This window comes from Orbicella faveolata, unplaced genomic scaffold, assembly GCF_042242905.1.
Source record: "Orbicella faveolata isolate gen_17 unplaced genomic scaffold, um_ofav_v1 contig_13, whole genome shotgun sequence".
In the NCBI taxonomy this organism is placed as follows: Eukaryota; Metazoa; Cnidaria; class Anthozoa; order Scleractinia; family Merulinidae; genus Orbicella; species Orbicella faveolata.
Window position 1 is genome coordinate 22,070,290 of NW_028301540.1, and position 23,605 is coordinate 22,093,894.

Here is a 23,605-nt window from a genome sequence, read left to right on the forward strand (position 1 = left end):
TCATTAATGTTGTTACAAAGAGCGGCAACGCACCTTTCCGGCATTTTCAACTAAATGTAGACAACTCTGAAGCAAAATTTCCACTTATTTTCAAGTCAGATAAGTCATGACCCAAATCACGTGTTCCTGAACCTACGTCACGACTCACTTCAAACCAAGGAAGACTGGTGCGAATGGTGGACCAAAATGGCGGCAAATTTTAACGTCTTTAAAAACTTATAAAAAAATTGCGTTTTATCCAAATCGAAAATTTTTTTCGCAGAAGTTCATTAGGTGAAATGTAGAATTAGACGAGCGAAAAAAACATTTTGACATTATGGGCACTTTAAGTAAATTAACTTTCCCGAACTTTTTCTCAGACTGGCCCAACAGATACAGAGCAATAGCAAGATTGTGGCGGAAACTGTCAGTTGAGCAAAGGGATCCTTACAGAGTAAGCTTATACTATACAAGTTGAAATTTATTTGTCAAGAAAAGCAGCATCTCTTGGGTCTCTGAGGGACGGACCATGATTTTTTTGAGGGGGAGTTGGGCAATTTCCTCCCAAAAAATTCCTGCAGAGCAAAAACTGCTGGAAAAAATGGTGCAAGCAGAGCTATGGGGAAAAAAATTCGAGCAAGTACTTTCTACTAGCTGGGTCCTATTTCTGATGTTCAAAAAATTCTTGCACTATTATTGCACACCAAAAAAAAAATGTGCCCCAGAAAATTACTGAACGCCCCCCTCAAAAAAATAATGGTCCATTCCATGAAATAATGGAAGAAGTTTACACTACCTGACATCTGATGTGCTACCTGTGGTCTTAAATGGTGAGTCTGGAGTAGTGAATAAGTAATTTGTTGTGTTTTATTCCCTTAAAACACTGAGCCAAAGCAGAATTTTGATAAGGATTTTTTTTAATAAACTCAACCTTTTCAAGTTGGCCAGCACATCAAAGGACGTTGGCAAATTTCAGTTCACTGTTGTCTAAACAGTGTACAATTTTCGGGCTTACCCTTGTAGTAATCAGTCTATTCTATGTCAATGTTTAAAATGCCATTTTGGAAATGGGTTGCTTATTGAAAGGGGGTATTTTCTAGAATAAGAGGTGCTTATTGGAAGGAGGGTGCTAAATGAAATCAGTGCAGTGTTTTGAACCTTCATTTAGTCTAAGAGGCATCAGTCTGGGTTCACTTGCTTGTACAGTACAGTCATATTAAAACGTTAAAAAGCTTTGTTGATCTTTATTAGTGTAATCGGAAGTATATCAGTACATTTTGTAACAGTGTAATTGCCTTAATTGCAATTTGTGGAGTTATTGGTAAAAGAAGATTGATGTAAGGACTTGTCTGTAAAAACGGAAAAAATTAACTGTGACGTTACTTTCCAGTTGAAGGCAAGGGACAACCGTGTTAGATTAAAAGATCAAGGGAAAAAAGTAAGTTAATGCTACCGTTCAATATTTCAATTATCGTTATGATGCCAGTGTGTTAAATATGTTGACCTCGTGGCTTTACTTGTTTTTGTTTTATCAAGAATCGAAGACGTACCGCTGTATGTCAGTCTTCCTCAAGTAAAATTCTACGAATTTTTTTGATCCTTTTTTCCTTTGTTAGTTGATTGCAAAAAATGACGAAAAATCCAAGGCAGAGTCTCAGAAGCCACTTCCTTTGAAGCAGCAGCCACAACAACAACCACAGCAGCAACAGCAACAGCAGGAACAGGAACAGGAACAGGAACAACAGCAGCAGCAGCGGCAGGAGCAGCACATCCAACAGCCACAGCCACTGCAACAGCATCAACTGGTGCGGCATTCGCAACCTTTACAAAACTCCTCACAAGGGCATCAACTCAAACAGTTACCACCATCTGCATCTGTTCGTCCGCTTGTTGACAGCACCGTACTTCCTGTGACTACCGTCATGCCAGCACCTCTAACACCTAGTACACCTGCAAGATCGATCACTCCAGTAACACCTGGTACCCCTGGCCCCTTGACTCCAACGACGCCTACCACGCCAACGTTTTCTCAAGTGTTAAGTCACCCACCAATTGGACCTGTCATTCCAGGATCTGTGGGAAGCCTTCCCTCTTCGGGTAAAACTGTTAGTTCCAAAGGTAAGAAAAGTAAAGAAGAGAAGGAACGAGAGAAAGAAATGAGAAAGCAGAAGCTACGAATTCAGCAGGAACAAGAACGGCAATGGAAAATTCTCCAGCAAAGAAGGGCCTTGGAACAACAACGTCAACAGCAACAGCAGCAACAGGAAAATGTATTACTTAGGCAAGAGCTTAAAAAACAACAGCAAGCTAAAGGAACTAAGGTCCCAGAAGAGCAGAAGAAGAAACGCTTATCTAAAGGTAGTAGGCGAGCCCCTTTACAGGGACCAAAAGAGCAAGGGCGTACTACTGAGAAAGCAGGAGCTGGTTCCCTTAGAGATGACGTACTTGGTTCACCTCCATTTCAAAATAGCATGAAATCTCTTGAAGGTGCTGAAAACAGCATGGACGAGCAATTCCTTCCTGTAGTAAGTTCATTCTCTGCTGCACCCAGAGCAAACGCAAATGCTCTAGCATCTAGCAGTCAATATCAAAATGATTCCTCACTGGAATTTTTGGTTAACTACGATGGAAAAGGGAATGGATTGTTAGAAGAAAGACAAAGTGATCCAAGTGTAGCTACTTCCAGTCATGAAATTCCCAATGCAAACCAAGGTGAATATCATTCGGTGCAGACGGATGCAAACCATCAATTTCAGCCGCCTTCTGTTTGGCGAAAGGAAACTGTGGAAGAAGAGCTTCACCATACAACAGATGAACCTCTCTGGGAACAATCACAGGCTAGCAGTCAACTTGAACAACAGAAGCAACCTAACGGCTCATTAAGTTTAGGCCAAGTCTCGCAGACATGTACAGCTGAGAGGCATAGTTTGTGGACCAGTGAAGAGCTGCAACCTGAAAATCTTCAAGATCACTTAGCAAGTGATAATGTACACAGCAGGGTCCCCTTACCTGAGCAACATATGAGACCTTTGCAAGAAGCCCTTCACGATGAGCAGAAGTCTCATGGTAACTTAGGTTCTCATGAGCAAATGATTTTCCATGACGAGAGACAGCAGTCATGGGTTCCAAGTACTCGACACCCTTCTGCAATGCCTTCATCGCAGTCAGCAATACAAGGCCAACAGCTCAGCAGGGAAAGTGGGCAGATTGTACGCCAACCTTCTGTACCTGATTCCATTCAAGGTCTTCCTTTTTCAACCCAACATGAAGTGTCAATCAGTACCTCAGAGCAGCACCAACAGCAAGCTGTGGAATTGCAACACCCTCCACAAATACCAGTAATGCATTGGCAAGAGGAGCTGTCTCAAGTTCGAGCGCAAGTGGCAGCTGCTCATGACCTTCATCCACCTCAAGCTGTTCCTGCTCCTTCAGCACCGCCACCTCCACTACCCCCTCCACCACCACCACCGTTACCACCACCGTCCTTACCATCTACGCAGCAACAACATACTGGCCCACTGCAGCCATATGAATTGACTTCAGGATGGCCGCAGCAAAACCAGTTACCACAACAAGGACAGCCACAGCCAGTAGCCTCATACCCACAGACTCCTCAGCCCCACCAGCCACATGGTCCATCAAATTCACAAGGTGGTATGCTGCAGACACAATTTCAGGCTCTGCCGCAACTGCCAGTTCAGATGGCTCCAAATCAACATCCTAACCCATCTTTGTTGAGTCAGCCACAAGATAGCTCTCTACAGCAGCCACAACAACAGCAGCAAGATATCGTTCAGCGGCAGCAAAGGGAGCAACTCATTAGAGTTCAACAGCAGCAGTTTTTCCAGATGCTTCAGCATCAACAAGTTCTGCAACAACAACAACAGCAGCAGCAACAGCAGCAGCAGCAACAACAACAGCAACAGAATGCTTCCATTCAACCAGGCTTTGCTAGGGTACGATTAAATCAGGTGATGAACACAAAAGATTTGCCTGAAATAGACACAGAAGAAGAGCACCAAGAAAGGCTTCGGTACCTTTATCGCCAACGTCAGGCACAAAAACAGCAGCAGATGCAGGTGCAAGCTCAATTGTTGCAACAAGCTTGGATCCAACAGCAACTTACTAATGGGGGTGGCCAAGGCGTGGTTCCAACAGGTATACTTCCAGTGGATTCTCCCAACCCTCAAATGTTACAACAGTTTGCTCAACAGATACGTCCCCAAATGCCTGACTTGGCACAGCAGCAGTTGTTTGCTGAATACCAGAGACGTATTCAGCAGCGCCAGGATTTAGGTCAGCAAACAGTTCAGTACAACAAAGTTCTGCAGGAATTGCAACAACAGCAAGGAATTCCAGTTGGTGGTAGCACTCACACTGGCGGTCCATTCCTGGAAATTCCTCAGCAGAGGTTTGCTCTGAGGCAGGCAACTCCGATGGTTCAACCTGGTTTGAAGCCTATAATGCCTTATGGACTAGATGGACAGTTTGTGGGTCAACAGCAACAACTATACAAGATGCAGTTACAACAACAGATGATCATGCAGCAACAGAAAAAGGAACCAACCCAAAAGAACACCTCTCGGGTGAGTACTGCAACAGGAAAGGTTGATATGGGAAAAGGTAACGGTGACTACAGTGGTGATGCTGATGGTGATAAGAAAAAGAGATCTGCTACTCCAGCTCACAATGATGGCATGCATGGTTCCGTAGGCAACACAAATGTTCTTCCAGAAGAAATACCTGAGGAGTCTCGAGGTCCTGGAAGTGGAAGTGAAAACCAGCAAGATGGCACAAAGAGCGAAAGTGCAAATGAGTTGGTCAACGAGGTTACGACAACGACTGATAGGATTCCTTCTGTCCCTCAGGATGATCAGAACCTTCAAGAGACCCATCACAAGAAGGACCTGATGAGATCTGAAGTTAATCCCGAACTAGAGAATGCTGAGGTTTCTGCTGAGTCTAAGATGGTTGCCGGTGAACAAGAGAAAGCCTCTGCAAGCAGTGAAGACCTTACTTCTTGTGTACAAGCTAACAAAGAACAATGTAAAACCAGTGGTTCTGAAGACAAGAAGGAAGATTGCACCTCTGTCGCAAATAATGACAGAAATATTGTAGAAGGGCAAGTGGAACAGACTGAGACTGCTAATGAAAAGACCGTTGAAGGATTAGAGGGCATTGGAAGGGAGCTTTTTGCAACTGATGGAGAAAGTGTTGTAAGTAGAATGTCCTCTGATTCTGTAAAGGACCTTGAGTGCAAAAGTGGAGAAGGATATCCTGTCGAGGGAAAGCAGATGTTCCCAGAACCCCAGAAAGCAAAAGTGGAAACTGTACAAATTCATGATAAAAACAAATTTGAGGAAAGTGAAAGTAAGAAAGAAGTGCTTGTGCAAGAAGGTGACCTTGCTTGTAAACCTGATGCCTTTGCTGAAGTGAAAGAGGCCCCAGTTCAGCCACACCACATACCCAGCCAAGCACCTCCTGTTCCTCCGCCTCAGGCCCAACATTTTCTCATGCAACAGCAGTTTATGGGGTTACAGCAGCAGTTCCTGCAAATGCAGCAGCAAAGACAAGTTCTCGTCCAACAATACCAACAGCTGCAACAGCAACTGCACCAGGCTGGAGGACAGGACCCAGTACTTGCGGGTCAAGTCATGGCTGTACAGTCTCAAGGACAGGTTCTCCAGCAGCAAATGTTACAAGCCTGGCAACAAATGCAACTTATCCAGCAACAGTTGCAGCCCGGAGGAGTGCCGCTCCAACAGCAAGTTGCCATTCAACAGCAACCATCACAAGTTCAACAACAGCCACAACCAGGTCCTCAGTGGTCTACCCCAGGACATCCAATAGGGGCACAACCAGGTGTGTTCCCCATGAGACCTGGGGTTGTGCAGCGTCCTCTGCAGTCTGGCGTGCCACTGGCAGACAAGGTAAGGTGCATCCAGTTTTAAGTACCTTTAAATCCCACGTTTAAGCCCCCCCCCCCCCCCCAGATATAAGCCCTTCTATTTGCTAACAAAGATATTATTCCGGATATAAGCCCCCCCGGATATAAGCCCATCCAATGTATAAGTGCTTTCCTTTTGGGTTTCTTTACAAACATCAAAATTTTCAATCAAAAGTTATAGTAATAGCTCTAGATGTAATGGTATATTAGCTTTAATTCGTTTCTCAGATACGTTTAATCTCGTCGTTCCGAAACAATTTTTTTTCTGCTTATATCCCCCCAGATATAAGCCCTCATTCATGAGCCCACCAAAAAACCCCTTATGAAATTATATAAGCCCAGGGCTTTAACGTGGGATTTTACGGTATTCTACCAATATAAGTGTATTTGAAGTTTTCCACTAGAACTATTAAGGCTGTTCCCGCACTGGATTCACTCCTATTTCATATTTTTACCTTTTATGTTTAACAATAAAGATTAGCGAAAAAACTGAGCAACGACGTTTCGGTGTCATCCTGGCACCATTTTCAAGTTAAAAAATATTTGTGCGAAAAGTAAACTAATTTATACCAATGGTAGAGGTGCGAAATTGAATAAATTAAGATTAAGATAGCTGTTCAATGTTCATGTTCATTCCAATGAGGTGTCAAACACTGGTAATGAGTTCAGTGTCTGTTCAAAGCCTAAACAAATACTTTTGCGCGAATGGAGTCTGACTGTGTGTTAAGGCTCGGTTTCTTCTTGCGAATCCACAACATTTCGTGGATCAAGCAATCGAACTTTCCGTGACATTTCTTTAGGATCTTAAAGTTGTTAGTCAGGTCACCAACTGTATCAACTCGGTGTTCATTTTGAAGGTGTTTTCCGATGGCGGTAAATCGGTGTTCCTCAATGCGCTTGTAAAGATGACGGTTAGTGTAACCGACGTATTCTGCATCACACAGATCACATATATAGTTATAAACAACGCACTGTTGATTGATCAAAGGTGGTTTTGGCTCTTGTACTTTGAGATCATCGCCAATTTTACGGCTTCTGAACACCGGCTGTAGTTTGTGATCAAGTTTATTACTCAAGTCCGAGAGATGTTTCTTTACTATGTCCGCTGATTTCTGGTCTTTAAAAGGCAGGACAATGCGGTAGATATTCTCTGTTGGAGGCGTCGATCTTGTGTCTGGTGACATCACTGAATTAACGAAACGGGTGATGGTGGAGTTCACAAGAGAATCTGAGTACTTGAGGTCAGAAAAGATCAGTTTAAGGCGTTCGCATTCTGTTGAGAATAGTTCCCATGTTGAGGACAAGCGGTAAGCACGGTTTAACATGGTTTTAACTAAAGATCTTTTATAGCGGTTGTCGACATGACTTTGGTGGTGTAAGAGGAGACCAGTGTTTGTGGGTTTACGGTAAACACTTGTTACCAGCTTGCAGCCCTTCTTGCATATTTCAATGCCGACAAATGGTAGCTTACCGTTAGATGCGATCTCCATGGTGAAGGATATGGATGGATGACAGTTGTTCAAAATCTTCAGAAAGGCTTCTGCGGTTGGTATGTCTTTCATTGTGGCTAGTGTATCATCCACGTAGCGTCTGTAGAAGTCTGGCAACTTGTTCTCGTTTTGTAGCTTTTCCTCGATAGAACAAAGAAAAGTATTGGCCACTAGGGGACCCAAGGGAGAGCCCATCGCTACTCCATCAATTTGTTGGTAGAGTTGACCGTTAAATTGAAATAGCTGGTCCTTTGTTGCTACTGACAACAGTTCAATTAGATCAGCTTTGCTGATGTTTAGATGGTGTGTTTTGTTGAACCAGTTGTCAACAAAAGCTCTATCAGCAAGGATCTCGATGGTTTCTTATAGTGGGACGTTCGTAAATAGCGAAGAGACATCATAAGATACTAGGATGTCAGATTCGTCGAGGCTCAGATTGCGAATCTCATCAGCGAAGGAAAATGTGTCAGATATTGTGTAGCTGTTGATCGACAGGGGCTTCAGTTTATCGTCGAGCCATCTCGCGAGGGCGAAGTTGTAAGTACTTGTGGCGGATAGAATGGGCCTCATCGCCAGTTTTTCTTTATGAGTCTTTGGGAGACCATAAAGATGGGCGAGTCGTGATCCTTTCGGGCAAACTGAGCCGGCAATCTGTTTTGGGAGAATTTTGCGCACGACAGATTCAAGGTGTTTCTCTTTCTGCAGTAAAGGGTGGTAGTTTTTGAGCGGTCGTCCACGCGTCTTGGGTCTCTCCGAACTTACGGCGGTAAATTTAGCTGTATCGTTGATGGAAGATTCACTCAAAAGGCGAACATATTCTGCCGCATTGTCCTGCCTTTTAAAGACCAGAAATCAGCGGACATAGTAAAGAAACATCTCTCGGACTTGAGTAATAAACTTGATCACAAACTACAGCCGGTGTTCAGAAGCCGTAAAATTGGCGATGATCTCAAAGTACAAGAGCCAAAACCACCTTTGATCAATCAACAGTGCATTGTTTATAACTATATATGTGATCTGTGTGATGCAGAATACGTTGGTTACACTAACCGTCATCTTTACAAGCGCATTGAGGAACACCGATTTACCGCCATCGGAAAACACCTTCAAAATGAACACCGAGTTGATACAGTTGGTGACCTGACTAACAACTTTAAGATCCTAAAGAAATGTCACGGAAAGTTCGATTGCTTGATCCACGAAATGTTGTGGATTCGCAAGAAGAAACCGAGCCTTAACACACAGTCAGACTCCATTCGCGCAAAAGTATTTGTTTAGGCTTTGAACAGACACTGAACTCATTACCAGTGTTTGACACCTCATTGGAATGAACATGAACATTGAACAGCTATCTTAATCTTAATTTATTCAATTTCGCACCTCTACCATTGGTATAAATTAGTTTACTTTTCGCACAAATATTTTTTAACTTGAAAATGGTGCCAGGATGACACCGAAACGTCGTTGCTCAGTTTTTTCGCTAATCTTTATTGTTAACTGTATTTCCAAATTTAATCTTATAAGAATTTTATGTTTAAGCGTTGTAATTTATCTTGTGTCAGTAATCAAGTTTTTAGTTTATCGGCTGATATAGTGGTTTTTCTTTGTAAACAGGGCGTTGAGCCAAAACAAGGCAGATCAAGGTCCAAGAGCAGAGACACATCTCAACCATCCCCTATTGGACAGCAAAGCCCCAGTATCGACTGGCAACCACCTAAAGGGAAGCAAACAAAACCACGGCAGAGAAAACCCAAGAAGTCAGAATCGAAAGCCAAGGATTCAGAGCTTGAACTTCAACAGCAGATGCTTCAACAACAGCTGTATCAGCAGATGGAGCAGAGGCATCGCTTGATGCAGCAGAAGCAGGGTCTTTTTGTGGAACATGGCCAACAGCCGGCTCCACAGCCAACAATGCCGTTACAGCAACCGGGTCAACAACCTCCAGTGTCATTACAGCAGCATATGGTTGAGAACCCTGCATTGTTGGCACAACCAGCCATTGATGTTCCTCATACAGTGCGACCTTTGTCTCATACTCCAGACCTTTCACAAATGGCATTGCCTCCCTGCACACAAGGCTCGCAGATGGCCCTTCCTCCTGCTAATCAAATGCCTCCAGGATATCTCCAAACGTCAGATCAAGGGTCGTTTTCCCAGAGGTTTCCTACACCTGAGCATTATCTTCAACAATTCAGCCAGCAGCAGACGCATCAGAGGAAACCACAGGTTCATTATGTCGCTGAAGCAAACAACCCTTTCAGTGATCAGTTCCAAGAGCTTCAGAGCAAAGGCAGAGGAAGAGGAGGGGCAAAGAAAAAGCCTGGCCCCAAGAAGCCGGGAAAACCGCGCGGGAAGAAGGCAGCTGAAGTAGCAGCTTCACAGGGTGATTCTTTGAAGCAGGAACGCCAAACTAATCCTACTGTACCTGAACAAAGTCCACAGTGGCTTGTTCCCACTCCATCACAGCTAACACAAGCTATAAAGCAAGAGAACCCTGAATTCGAGGATGGTGCTCTTGAAATGCCAAAAGTTCAACCAAGTGCAGTGCATGCTGATCCTCATGATTCTGTCCCAAACGTAAGTCTTGAAGAAAGCCAGGAAAAAGATGGTGCTTTTGTACAGGAGGTCAAAGCAGCGGAAGACATACCATCAGAACAATACACGGAAGCTTGCTCTATTGTAGCCACCAGTGAGAGTAATACTAGCCATGTGTCAGCCACTGGCGATGATGCATTAAAGGGGACAAACGTGACCAATAAAGAGAGCACACCATCAGGTGATACTCCAGCTCCTGCAGAAGAGGGTGCTAATGAGTCTGTTAACAAAAGTGCAAGGTCATGTAATGGCACTGGACTTGAAGCGCTACAGAAGCTCGAGTCTATGGTCGCAGACATGGCAAATGAGGAAGAGGCTTGCAAAGAGCTCGAGAAGCAAAGTGAATTGGAAAGGTGGCCTCTTGATGATGATGAATACGACCCTGAAATGGAAAAAATGTATGAAGGAGATTTTATGGAAGAGACACCGTTTGAGCGGAGCTTACTCTCACCTGCCAAAGCTATGGGCAATGGCTCTCAAGCTAACTCTGTGGCCTCTCTTGAATGCCATGAAGAGAGTCTTATTTCTCCCCTGCTTGACGAAACGGAACGGCGAAAAGAACGTCAGAAGTTCTTTGCAGAAGCTTCGTCCAATGATTCAGTTTCAATGGAAAAGAACGCTCCAGATGAGACCAGGAACGAGTCAGGGAGTAAACAACAGGGCGAAGGAGTGATGTCATGTAATCTGTCTGATCGAAGTGATGTTACGCCGTGTGATCTAACGAACCAAAGTGGCGATGAGAGGGTTGGGCAGATTATAAGCAGTGCTGAACTTGCATCTGATCAAACTACGTCTGTTGAAGAAGCTATAAAGGACCCATTAACAGACTGCACGGAAGATCAAGGACTGGAAAGTCAATCCGACATAACAGATCTTAATCAGGCAAGTCAAGTGGAAACTAGTGCTCAAAATGCTCCCCAAGAAAAAGACCCATGTCACGATTCACTTGCCAGTCAAATGTGTGAGACTGCTGTCAGTGCATTAACTCAGTCTAAATGCGAGTCATCGGAAAATGTAATCCCTCCTGTCATAACTGCGAATGTTGTAGCTGAAGTGGACGAGGCGAGAATAGTTTCTACTGGTAACGGTGACATTCCTTTAGCTCCAGAAGCCCACCAAACACCTGAAGCAGAGAAATTCGAAAGCAGTGCGCCTGGAAGTGTCTGTGAAGCAATCCCCCAGTGTGATGCAGCAAATGTAACAAGTTCGATTGCGCCAGAAGCAGTGCAGGATACTATTGGTCAGATTCCCAAACCATTGAAGCAGTTCCATAGTAGCCATGAACCTATTCCATCAAACCCCATTCGTCCTGCTCAGCGTCAGAAACCTGCTAAAGCACCAAAGGCACCAAGTCGACCTAAAAACCAGCACAGTTCTGGAGAAGGATCGGTAAAGAAGAGGCCATCTCCTAAGGAGGAAGACCCACTGAAGAAACAGGTTCAGGAGCTCCGCAGGCAGGAATACGAGCGAAAGAAACGTGAATACGAGGAGCAGCAAAAGAAAAAACGTGAGCTTCAGAAAGAACTTCGCATCCAAAAACAGATGATCAGGGAGCAGAGGAAGCGGCAAAAGATCTACATGAACGCGAACAACCGCAAGCAGAAAACGAATTCCGGGAGTAGTGCAGCTTCTTTGAAGCTTTCTACTCCTAACAACACACACAGGGACCTCAAGCCGGCCACTCCTCTTTCTCTTTGCGAGCCCAAGCTGTTGTTGACTCTCGCATTGACACATCCATATGGAAGCAGGCCTTCCAATGGTCAATGTCTTCTGAAAGGGAACTTTGGTTCAGCCAAAGTTGATGGCATGGTGGATTATTATTCACAGTTCCCATCACCGGACATGGATATTGTGGTAGGACATCCACCCACTCCACCTTCGTCTCTCCCACCCTCACCAAGGGTTCACCAACAGCAGAATGACTCGTCTGGAAAACCTCTTGTTAATGGCGACGTTTCGCCTGAGGAGCGGCAGCATGATGAACTACTTGCCATGATCAAACCACATGCACATGGTCAGGACAGTGAACATCCAGCAAAACGAGCTCGGTACATAAGCACTCTGGAGTCTAGTAGAAGTGGTATTAGTGTTCCGCCATCGATGCCCACACCACCATTATCGGATTCGGCGGCGACTGTTAACGATCGATTGGTTGAAATGATATCTTCTGCAAAACATCTGTCGAACGCGCACATGGAAAGAAATGGCAAAGAGTCGAATAGTAGCTCTTCGTCGACATCACCCGAGACAGTTCAGTATATAGCATCTTCATCTCCAGAATCGGACGCTGTCAACAGAGTACAAACTCCTAAATTTTCCGCGTTGTTACATCGTGATAGCACAGACTCTCCAACATTTCCAGCAGTGACAATCAAACGCGAGCAGGTGGAACACTTCCTGGACAACGGAGTTCCTCGATCTTGTAGCCAATCATGTCGTGATGTTTCTGATACTAATTACGTACAGACTACTTGCAAATTAGAGGCACTTCAAACAACTAGAATTGAGAACGATTCGGATGATTTGGATAGCATTAACGTTACACTAACTCTGTCTCCTACATCTGAGCAAAGAGTTACAGACACTGTAGCATCCGTGGCAGATTTGATAGGCTGTTCTCCTCCCAGGCGATCGGACATTGTTATCGAGCCTGCTGGGAAAGGTTTTTCTACGAAGGGTTTCATGATGCCTCAGTCGCTGGCGACTCCAACTGGAGACAGTCTTAGTAGCTCAGTGGCTCCAAGGCCCCACACTTCATCGGATATTTATCAGAAAAACCCCTTCCCTTGTTCGAAATTAGATCTGTCACCAAGCGAGGAAACGTCATCCCGGAAAAAGCCCGAGGGTCCGTACTGCAGGCACTGTGACGTTTTAATAATAGGAATCGGGGTAAAGCGAAAGCAGGACGAAGAAGACACAGTTAAGACTGCAGTGACAGTTGATTCAAATCGAGCAGAGTCTGATGCCGCGGACTATAAAATCTATGGAGTGAACGTTGAGGCAGGGGACTGTACAGGGGACATTTTTTGTGCGGAAGCTTGCTTGAAACAATATTTCGCGCATTTGGGTTCCGAGTGTTCATCGCCCACACAGGAATGTAAATCAGGGTCAATTGCTGAAGAGCCTCGTTTAGATGCGAGTGTGACGTCAGTGGGTCAGACAAGCGTTGGAGCGGGGAATGCGACGTCACTGAGTGCAGTTGATACTCGGGGAGGTGTCGTCGCTGAAGGCTTATCGCCGACATCTTTACGCAAAATAAGAAGTCCCAGCCGGAAGCAAGAAGACGAAGATGAAGAGGTTAGAGAATGTTACTATCTGTAAGGAAGTGTTGGGTTAAAAACAAACGGCAGATTGTAATTCTCCCATTCAAGCCTCGTAGTAGCGGGTTGGGGTTTGTTGTGCTGGGGATGTAAACAACATCAGTCAGGATACCCCATCTCTTTTCTATCGTCTATTTTTTTTTTCACACTCGTTTCGTGTGTTCCTTCTGAAGGAAAATTTACAACGGAATCTGCTGGGTAGACAGAATAATTCGGATCTGCACATTTTTCTGTAACTTTAAAGAATAAACTCGGTTTAAAGATTTGTACAAGTTGATGACTGTATGTATTCGGTCAGGCCCTTGTTGGTCAAAGGACAATGCTACCAACAGGAGAAATCACTACCCACTGGATGACCAGTTTGTTTTGGTAGCACTCATCCAGTGGTTTGTGATTTATTCGAAGGACAGCGTCGTCTTCCCTCTCGGCCACTGACTCCCAGTAACGTTACTACTTTAGCTCAAGAACTTGTGATGAATGTTTCGTAACGTAACACATGTCTTTATAGACAAAGAATTGCAAACGCCAGCGTCGATTGCGATGGAAGAGGTGGCAACAGAGCGAAGCAGCAAAGGGTGACAACAAACAGAGAGTCGAGCTAACACCTGAGGAGATCGCTGAGGTACGTATAGCTACTAACGGAATTAGACCCACTACGTGTGGACCCAAGCATGTGAGGAAGCTCTCTTAGAAAAACAAGGGTGGAGTGGAGAGAAGCCACTGCTAAACTTACTCGGACCCGAATGATCTGGATGTTTGTTTATTTTCAGCTTCTGGAGAAACACAACGGAGCATTGAAGCCGTCTTCCCATGTGGCGGATGATAAGAGGTTATGTACTTTGTGTGGAGGGACAGGAGACGGAGAGAACAATGCATCAGCTCGGTAAGAACGTGTTCTCACGGTCTTTTGTCTCACTTAGACTCCAACACGCAAATGAAAACTTCTTATCGCTTTTACTATTATCTTATTCTTTAGCCTGTTGAATCTGGATGTGGATGTGTGGGTTCACCTCAACTGTGCACTGTGGTCACTGGAAGTCTACGAAACCTTGAACGGTGCGTTAATGAACGTGGATGTTGCGGTGAAGCGAGGAACTATCACGGTGAGTCGGTGTGGTTCTCTGTCGACGTAACGGAAATGCAGAATGGGTATAGAACTGTAACAGTGGGAGTTACTCCTTGTTGTTCAAACTGTTCGCTGCCTCTCTATTTTTCAACGCACGAGAAAGAAAAAGCGAGCGCGATCCCACCCTCCCCGTCAATTATCCCGTGTTGCACTGACGTCCAGTTCTCTCGCGATTCTATACGAGCGTTCAACGATCGAATAAAATACGAGAAAATAGGACTTTGTGAATAGTTTCTGTTGGATTTGAGGTTTCTATTTTTTTGGTGCTTTTCTGATATTATTTTGGAGTGTGCCTGTTAATTTCCGTGGCGGAGTGGTGCCGTGTTAAAAGGACTCCTCCAGAATGATTCACTGCTGGGAATTTAAGTGGGTAATACTGATAACGTGTTTGTCATATCAACAGAACTGTGTTGTGTGCTTGAAGAGGGGCGCTACTGTGACTTGTAACCAGAAGATTGGCTTGTCTAAGATCGGTTGTCCCAACAATTTCCACTTCAGCTGCGCCATCTCTCACGGATGTGTGTTCCTCAAAGACAAGGTAAGAAGCTGAACAAAGCCATGAACTGCTAAGGGGTAGCGAGATTATGAAGATCAATAGGGTTTTCTTTGAAGCCTCTCTTAACGTTTTGGTGTCGTTATAGTTTTACATACTGTCGCGAGTTTCAAGAAGCACATCTCCGAAAATGAAAACCAGTTGCATTATTGGCGGCATGTTCCGTTTGTCCCAACAATTTGCTGCGTGTTATTGGTTCAAACCAAACGGTAAAAAAAGAAAATAAATAAGTAAACAAACAAATAAATAAATAAATGGATAAATAAATAGATAGATAAATAAATAATGATAATAAAACAACCTACCTGCACCCAAACACCACATCGAAAACTCTGCTATGAATTTGACGATGAATGTAAACACGTTGATTTGTTTGTTATCAGACGGTTCTCTGTCGAGAACACAGACCGGACACTCCCATGCTGAGAGATCTGGTGCTGTCCTCTTACGCTGTATACAGGAAAGTGTACGTCAACAGGGACGAGATTCAGCAGATTGCAAGGTGAGCTTGTCATCCGTCTCGTCTCAACAATTTGTATTCTCAGAATTTCCAGCCGCAACGCCCTCTCGAATAAAATTCTCGTCTTTCGTTGTCAATCGAGATTTAGTTGCTATTTCTTCCAAACTCGGCCGAACCCACACTTATTGTTCTGCGTTTTTCCTGTACCGTGATAAGTTGGTGTGACGGAAAGTTCTTGTATTGTATTCTGATGGCTCCTTGATTCTTCTGATACCTTGCGTCCCTTCTTGACTGGCTCTGTGTTATTTTTTCCCTCCAGTATGTTACGTCACAATCAGGAGACCAATGACAAACCTCAGACGTTGCGAGTGGGCAGCCTGGTGGTGAGATCACTGGGACAGCTTTTGCCTCATCAGCTGCAGTCTTTCCACACCAGAGACGCCGTGTACCCGGTCAGTGGTAGTTGTTTATCGCCATGCGTTTCAGTATTTCTGTCTTAACCCCTTTAAAAGTGCCTTTGTTGAAGTTTCGCAAATAAGCCTCAACAAACCTTGTCTTGTAATAGCGACATTAGTCTTTCTTCAGGTTCGCTTGTGAAATAATTTAACAAATGACAGTACAACACAGCCATAGAGACTGTTTTGGCAGATAACACTTTACTACGCGTCACTTGACACGATCGGCGGGGGTAAACTTGTTCTGGAAAATTGCGTGGTGTTTGAGTTTGTTGTATAAGCTATTAATTTGTAAATTTACTTTATGATCGCGTTAAACTTACGCCAAGACTTGTTGCTTTTGTCGGTAGTCGGTGTATTGACATGCTCTTCAATCGTTCTCTCCACTATAGGTGGGCTTCAAAACAATACGTTTCTACTGGAGCATGCACTCTGTGAATCGCCGCTGTAAATATTACTGTGACGTTGAAGACGCCGAAGGAACTCCGAGTTTTACCATCAGAGTGGATGACGAAGAACATAAAGAACAACTTGTTTTCAGGGGGAAATCACCAAGAGGTATAAATTCTAAGGGTGGAAACGCAGCCCCTTGTTATCGCAAGTCCATACGCCTCACTAACCGCTCGCAACGAGCGAGTTGGTGTGTTAAGCGAAGCTGAGTTGTTTTTATAATAGCCTTTTTGCACGCTTACAAAGTACATGCCTAACTTACCTGCAAACGTTTTCTTCCCACCACTTTTGAGGCACATATATGCTCGTTCGCTTTGCGATATACCGTGACATTAAGGCATCCATTTGGTGGAGTTTTTTGCTCATTTACAAACTGACGATATACCAAGATAGTTACATGTACTGCAAGAATCCCTTCGTGATATAGAGTTCATGTTAATAACAAGGAGATGCTGTGTCGGGAAGGTGGACTTCCTGTATCAGTTGACTGTCCTGTGGTACTATATTCAACTGGGTGTTGTTGCAATGGTTTTTGAGTAATGACCTTTTTGGCGGTGTTTTTGTCTTTTCGGCAGATGTCTGGCAGCAGATTCTTGTTCCCATTTTGAGAATGCGGAAAGAGGCGGGTCTCGTTAACTTGTTTCCACAATACATCACTGGAGAGGTGAGCGAGTTACACAACATGTTAACTGCAATCCTTTTTTTTTTCGCGTAAAGCAGTATGAGTTAAGTCCGGTCTTCTTCTGCTTCCAAAGCTGACTTTCTTTCCTTTTTTAGGATTTGTTTGGTTTATCTGAGCAATTTGTGCTGCGGATTATTGAGTCGGTAAGTGTGGGCTGATTTGCCTACTTGTTTGTTATGTTATTAGTTCAGTTATAAACCTCTTATGCTGCTAGTTTATCTAGCCGTTGATTTATGCCAAAAGTTGTCTATCTCCGGTATTTTATTCGCTATTCGCGGGCCAGTCCAACTGTAAAATGTAGATTTATAAAGAAATAAAATGATGATGATGATGATGCCTTTTATCGTAACACTGTTCGTGTTGTGCAGCGTTTGAGCCGTTTGTTTAATTGTTTTCAGATGCCCGGAGTGGACCAGATGCAGGGATATAACATGCGTTACGGCCCATCGCCCATCATGGAGCTGCCGCTGGCGGTAAACCCCACGGGCAGCGCGAGATCCGAGCCTTTACTCAAGACACACTTTAGGAGCGCCAGGTAATGTGATTCTTGCTATGACCGACACATAGAATTCAAGGGTGGTACACGCAAATACGCAAACTTGTTGGTCCCCGTGTGGGCACTTCAGACTTAAAGGAGTCTTTTCCGCTTACATCTGGATCTGGGTTAAGATTCAAATTCTCCCAAGTAGAAATACAAGAAATGACAGTTATCACGTTAAGGGGAATTTGTGCTTTAATCTGAAGGTTGGCGGGTTTGGTGGGTGGGTGCGTTTGCTGGGAGTAAGTGATATTCTTTAGTTCGAGTTACCATGTTATTCATTGTCTTAGTGTCCATGTGATTTGTCCACAGGGCACGCGCTCTTCGGTCTGCCACTAGTTCTGGGTCGGCCGTCTCCCCCGCGGCCACGGTTGGCGCAGGAAACTCGGACGAGTCATCTGGTCTTTACCTCAAGCAGTTTGTGTACTCCAAAGCTGCACAGTACCGCAAGCTTAAAATGGAGTGGAAAACAAACGTGTTCCTGGGAAGGTCGAACATTCAAGTAAGTTTTCTTATCTGATGCAGGAAATTTGACATTCGTACAGGCTTTTAGCTTGGCATTTATCTATATTTATTATATGGCTAGCTCGTTGAGTGGGCAAGACGAACAAAGTCTTGCGCTGTGATTGGCTACCCAAGCGGGCAAGATGACGCTATCTTGCCCTCTCGGGATTACGCGCGTTGTCCCGCAAGAAAAAACTTGTTTTTTATCCCACGCTCGGTCAAGATGGCTGAATGTTGGCCTAGTTCTATTTTGCGTGTTTTTGGACTTCAACTCCGTCTCGGCCCATAAACACTTGGTCAATATCCAGCCATCCTGACCTCACGCTTGGTCAATAACGAATATTTACAGAGGGAGTTGTGGTTTGAACGCTGAATTCAGATCCTTGACCACCCAGAATAATAGATTTTAAACATTTTCCCTTCTCCTTTCAGGGCTTAGGTCTGTTTGCTAACAAAGACATGGAAGCGGTAAGTTTTGTTACTTTTTGCTCTACCTTGTTGGTTGTTGCTGGCATGGTTGGTAGTTTTCTTTTTTGCTGGCATGGTTGGTATTTCTCTTTGTTCTGCAAGTCCTTTTCCGATATGAAGGTGCTAATGATGAATATTGTGTTGCTTGGGCATACAGGGGAGTATGGTGATCGAATATATCGGTTCTATTATCCGAAACGAAGTTGCAAACAGAAGAGAACAAATCTACGAGAAACAGGTAGGTTCATGGAGGATAGTTTTCGTTGCACTCGTGTGTTTCCGTTGCTTGTTTTTTCGCAGTTGGCGCGATTTTTTTGACCCCTTTACCTCGGGTGTTCACCTAGGACATGACGTAGGTCTTTTCTTCGTTAACACTATTCCCACGGTTACTATTTTTTGGGCCAAAAATGTTATTGCTATTCCCCAAGGAGAGTGTTATCTATGAGGAGAACTTTATAAGTCAGTCTTCAGCTTCGTCAACTTCATTTATTGCTCACTATTTACAAAGTTTACCTTAGCGAGTATTATAAAAATAGATAGAGAAATATTTGTTACATGTGGTTAGGGAAAGACTAAACAGATATGTGCGTGGTAACCATAGTAGCCACTGGTAATCGACCTTGGGCTTTAGCAGTGTTTTGTTTGTGTCTGTTGTAGAATCGCGGTGTGTACATGTTCAGAATAGACTCTGATGCTGTGATCGATGCAACAATGGCTGGGGGACCTGCGCGTTACATCAACCACTCGTGTATGGTAAGTCCTCGCCGTTAATTTATCGCAATCGTCTGCATCGTTGGAAAGAGATAAGGCGTCTTTTGTGTGCGCAGGTCACAAATTCAGGCGATATTATAATTTTTTTTTTTACTAACATTAACGGAACATTCTTAGTCGCAATACCTTTGTTACTGCATAGCATATTTTTACAAGTTCTCTCGAAATTTTGTTTATATCCTTGTAATGCTTGTCACGTCCGTTTGGGAAAATGTTAAATTGACAGGTGTAGAGAGGTTGCCAGCGGCAACTTAGATCCCCAGCTCTTTCACACGGCCGATTATTTCACCTTCTCTATATGATGCGTGTATATGATCTTTCATATGTTGACTTGTAATAGAAGTTGCCTTAGTATTTTAATGTGTTCTTTTTGTATTTTTCTTAGCCAAACTGTGTCGCTGAAGTAGTGACGTTCGAGAAGGAGCAAAAGATTATCATTATTTCAAACAGAAAGGTTGAAAAAGGAGAAGAGGTAAACATAATTCAACTGAACTAGGGACACTTGACGATATGCAGCTGTGAGTCGATGAAAGCTGCAATCAGAAAATTGTTTCATAGAAGAAATAAAGAAAAAAATTGCTTTATTTGTTACTATACTGTTATGGAAACACAAGTGTGAGTTTGGAAGAATTCGAAAGAGCCTGGAAATACTCGGCTGGTATTTCCGCAGCTCTCCTTGTTCTCCTTGACATGTGCTAGCGTTACCATGAGTTAATGGTGGTTTATTGAAAATGTATAATGCGGATAGCGTTTGCTATTTTTTAATTACGGCTCGAGAAAAACTGTTTTGTTGTAAACAACGTGACGACTTGACGAGCAACTATTTCAGACGTGTTTCAATTCATCTCGCATACGATACATGTTCAACCGCAGAGAAGTTTTTTCCTTGTTGGGTTTCCGTCATTTCGAGGTCAAACATGGTTGCCTGTCTTGTCATGGCTCGGAGCACGTACATGCACTAAGGCAGTTGTTCCCACCTGGCCGTAATTTGTTTTCTTCCCATGGTTCGAATAAATAATTTGCGAATGAACTCGTGTCATTTGGTTTGCAGAGTTCAACCATCAACATATTCCGCTGAAGTTAAATTTCTTTCTTTTGTTTTCTTTCGCGTCAAGTTCTTATTGAAATTTGTTCCTTGTTTTTCAGCTTACCTACGATTACAAGTTCGACTTTGAAGATGAGGAAAACAAGATTCCATGTCTCTGCGGCGCGCCCAATTGCCGCAAATGGATGAATTAAGACGAGGGAACATGGTGTTTCTCTCCGAAAATTATTTATCGTTATTTATTTAACGCATTTCCGTTCATGGAATGTTCTACAGTTTTTGGCCGGTACAAATCTAGAATTTTCTTACACATAAAGACAGCGAGGAATATTACATTGCATGGTGTATAATCAGTCAAGTTTTAGTTCGCTTTTTGCCCAGCTCCAATAGATAGCAGTTTCACACAGGAATAGCTACATTCAGTGAACATATTGAATTCGCTAGTGTTTTCTTTTGTAGTCCAGTATTATAATAATAGTTCCACAGAATGTCCAGAGTTTTTAAAAAATTTTACACGCTCCAAATGCGTGGCTCATCAAATGGTAGTGTACATAATACAGTATTGCCTGAAGTGAAGTTTTATTGAATATGGAGAAGAAGAAATAAATGCGCGAGACAGACCTATTTGCTTGTGAGTTTCAGCGCGTGTTTGTTTTTGTCTGTTTTTCTTTTCTTTTTTTTGATTTGTAACTTGCGAATGGTCAAGTTATTCGCTGATATATCTGTGTAGACTTGAAGGCTATCTTTTTTTAAGAAATACCAAGGAAACATAATTGACTCTTGTGTTTATACATATCACAACAATATCGGCGACAGAAAGGGGCTTCTTTTTTGCTCATTAATTGAAAGCGAGCCGCCTTTAAAAGAAAAAGAGAAAACTTGGCAACTACGGGGGTTCCGACTAGTTGGACAGAAAATAAGTGCTCTGAAATATTATTGAAGTAGTGATGGTGGTGTGAGCATCAGTGAATTTGCTTTAACCGGCTTCTTCCAAAGGCTGGTACGCAGTGTTATGGAATGATCGCGTGTGATGTTGAATCGAGCTTGTTATTTTGGCACTTCAGCTGGTCTGAGCGTTCAAGCGAATGCGCGCGGTTTAAACGCATTAGGTGCTTGCGTGCTCGAAGCATATCACTCCGCCTAATTTTCCGCAGCGAAGCACTTAACGAATGACGGAGATCGGTTAAGATAAGAGCTTCCACTTGCGATCGGCGTGCTTTGAAATCATCCCAGTTAACTATTCCTTTCGCGAAGGTCGAATGAAAAATAATTTATCGCCGTGGGCGAAATAACTTGCACACGCTCGCGATTTGGTGGTGTTAATAAATTCAGTTCAGCGAGAAGCAGTCGCTAATTATTTTCTTCATAGCGCGCACAAAACAAAAGCATGAAACAAAAGAAAGGAGGTGCTTAGCAAGAACTGGGAAAAAGCTGTTGGTGCTCGACAGGTTAAGTAAGAATGAACATGGGAAAACGCGCGAAACATTGGGAAGATTTCTCTAGCTTTGACAGAGATCCTCTCTGGAAAGATGGACAGGTGTCGTTTTTGAAGTACAGCGATATTTGACGTTCCTTAGTTTCAGGGCGCCGTATTGACGAAGATGCATTTTGTTTAAGACAAGATGTCGCCGTACATCTTTTCCAATTATCTTGGACAAGCGATTGACAGACAGAAAAGCGAAGCTTTTTTGTCATGAAAGCCAAGGACCTCAATTATGTCTTAAGACATCTGATATGCGTGCACGGAATATAGAATATGTTAGACTCGGGTCTTAAAAATCACTTTTTCCATCTATTACCTGTTACGTAGAGATACATTTTCACTGTAATTGCAAATTGGGTTTGAGTTTTACGTTGGGCAAAATACATCATTGTGTTTGATTTGAAAAGCTATCTGCTTGTTTGAAATATCCTTGAAAATCCATCAAAAGACTCTTTTTGCAGCGTGGTTCACGGTAAATTTTAATTTCATTGTATTGTTTCGATTTTAATCTTTTACAAAACGTGGATATGGCGGACTGCATGAAATTTTTATGTCATCACTCGCGGACTTTTGTTTATACAATTGTACCACCTGCGCCAGCTCCGAAAACCGAAATAAAAAGTCATTTTTAGGCTCAGTTTACTGACTTTTCAATTCCATATAATGGTATCTGGCGGAAAGTGAAATTACATTAATTTTCCGGGGGAGGTGGCACTTTATAGAAAGGAGGACCTCAAATCTTAAATTGGCTAACGGAAAAATGACAGAGGAGATACAACGTATAGTTACCTGATAAATGAACCTTGGCTAAGAAGTTGGAGTGGGGTTAGAAATAACGGCCGTCGTCGATTAAGTCCTATGTTCCCTATAGTAAAACCGACGCTCGTAAAACCCTGGTCACAGTGGTGTGACTGACACCGTTGTTAACCTCCGGCATATGGTGGGCGGTAAACAGTTTGTTAACAAAAAATCGGAAAAAGTAAAATGCAGCAATAGAGATTATAAGAGCAGGTTTGACCAATAAACGGGGACGACAACCCTTGGTTGTGCGAACACGTCCCTTCACCTCTTTTCGCCAAGGTTGTGGCCTTTCAGAGACTCCTTTTGACTGTCCTTCATAAAAAGGTGCCATAAATTCCACAAATTCCAGTAAATGTTAAGCTTAACAAATTGAATTCATTATTTTAGGTTGTTGTTGTTGTTGTTGTCATCCTACGTGACATCGTGTTTTGCGCTTTTTTTATTCTGGTTCAGATTGTTGTTCTTTTGTTCCATTCAGGAAACGCCTTGTCAATCTACATTGTTTCTCTTCCACTTGGAAGGGGACAGCTAACACGGAACGCCTCTCGCGGAGGGGCACGCACTGCGTGAGCTCTGCCGCTGCGGAGTTACGTAACTTTCTAAAAATGTTTTCCTCTTCGTTTGATTACCTTGTTGGTTACCGAACAAGCCTCCTGGTTCAATTTTGTTTTGTTGTAGTCACGGAGGGAAAGTAATACAAAATTGACACTTACATTTGAAAATTTCGCAGCATTGCTTCCAGTTGAACAGTGTAAAGACATGCTATGTCTTTGCCATGCAATTTGTGTGGAGTATGTTTATCATATTTTCACGTATTTTCATCACTTAAGTTCTCTGCACTTCAAAAGACTGAGGGAAAACAGTGACACCGGGTCCAAGGTTGCGGAAAACTCTTAATAATTCACGTCAAAGCTTCCGTAGCTTGTGTGTTGTTTGTC

At 43.4% G+C, this 23,605-nt stretch overlaps 1 protein-coding gene across 2 annotated transcripts in view; it reads left to right on the top strand.

The window, feature by feature from the left end:
- Positions 1-21,007, top strand: part of LOC110062425 (uncharacterized) — a 44,493-nt gene extending 23,486 nt beyond the window's left edge. For both annotated transcript variants that reach the window (XM_089285087.1, XM_089285088.1), the window contains exons 23-42: positions 360-433; positions 1,370-1,417; positions 1,596-5,909; positions 9,031-13,308; positions 13,840-13,953; positions 14,102-14,214; positions 14,308-14,434; positions 14,861-14,995; positions 15,394-15,512; positions 15,790-15,922; positions 16,318-16,483; positions 16,951-17,039; positions 17,153-17,200; positions 17,456-17,592; positions 17,908-18,097; positions 18,532-18,567; positions 18,725-18,805; positions 19,225-19,320; positions 19,724-19,810; positions 20,485-21,007. In XM_089285087.1, coding sequence (XP_089141213.1) covers positions 360-433; positions 1,370-1,417; positions 1,596-5,909; positions 9,031-13,308; positions 13,840-13,953; positions 14,102-14,214; positions 14,308-14,434; positions 14,861-14,995; positions 15,394-15,512; positions 15,790-15,922; positions 16,318-16,483; positions 16,951-17,039; positions 17,153-17,200; positions 17,456-17,592; positions 17,908-18,097; positions 18,532-18,567; positions 18,725-18,805; positions 19,225-19,320; positions 19,724-19,810; positions 20,485-20,577 — 10,478 coding nt within the window. In that variant the 3' untranslated portion in view covers positions 20,578-21,007. The remainder of the gene's footprint in view (positions 1-359; positions 434-1,369; positions 1,418-1,595; positions 5,910-9,030; positions 13,309-13,839; positions 13,954-14,101; positions 14,215-14,307; positions 14,435-14,860; positions 14,996-15,393; positions 15,513-15,789; positions 15,923-16,317; positions 16,484-16,950; positions 17,040-17,152; positions 17,201-17,455; positions 17,593-17,907; positions 18,098-18,531; positions 18,568-18,724; positions 18,806-19,224; positions 19,321-19,723; positions 19,811-20,484) is intronic.
- The last annotated feature ends 2,598 nt before the right edge of the window (positions 21,008-23,605 follow it).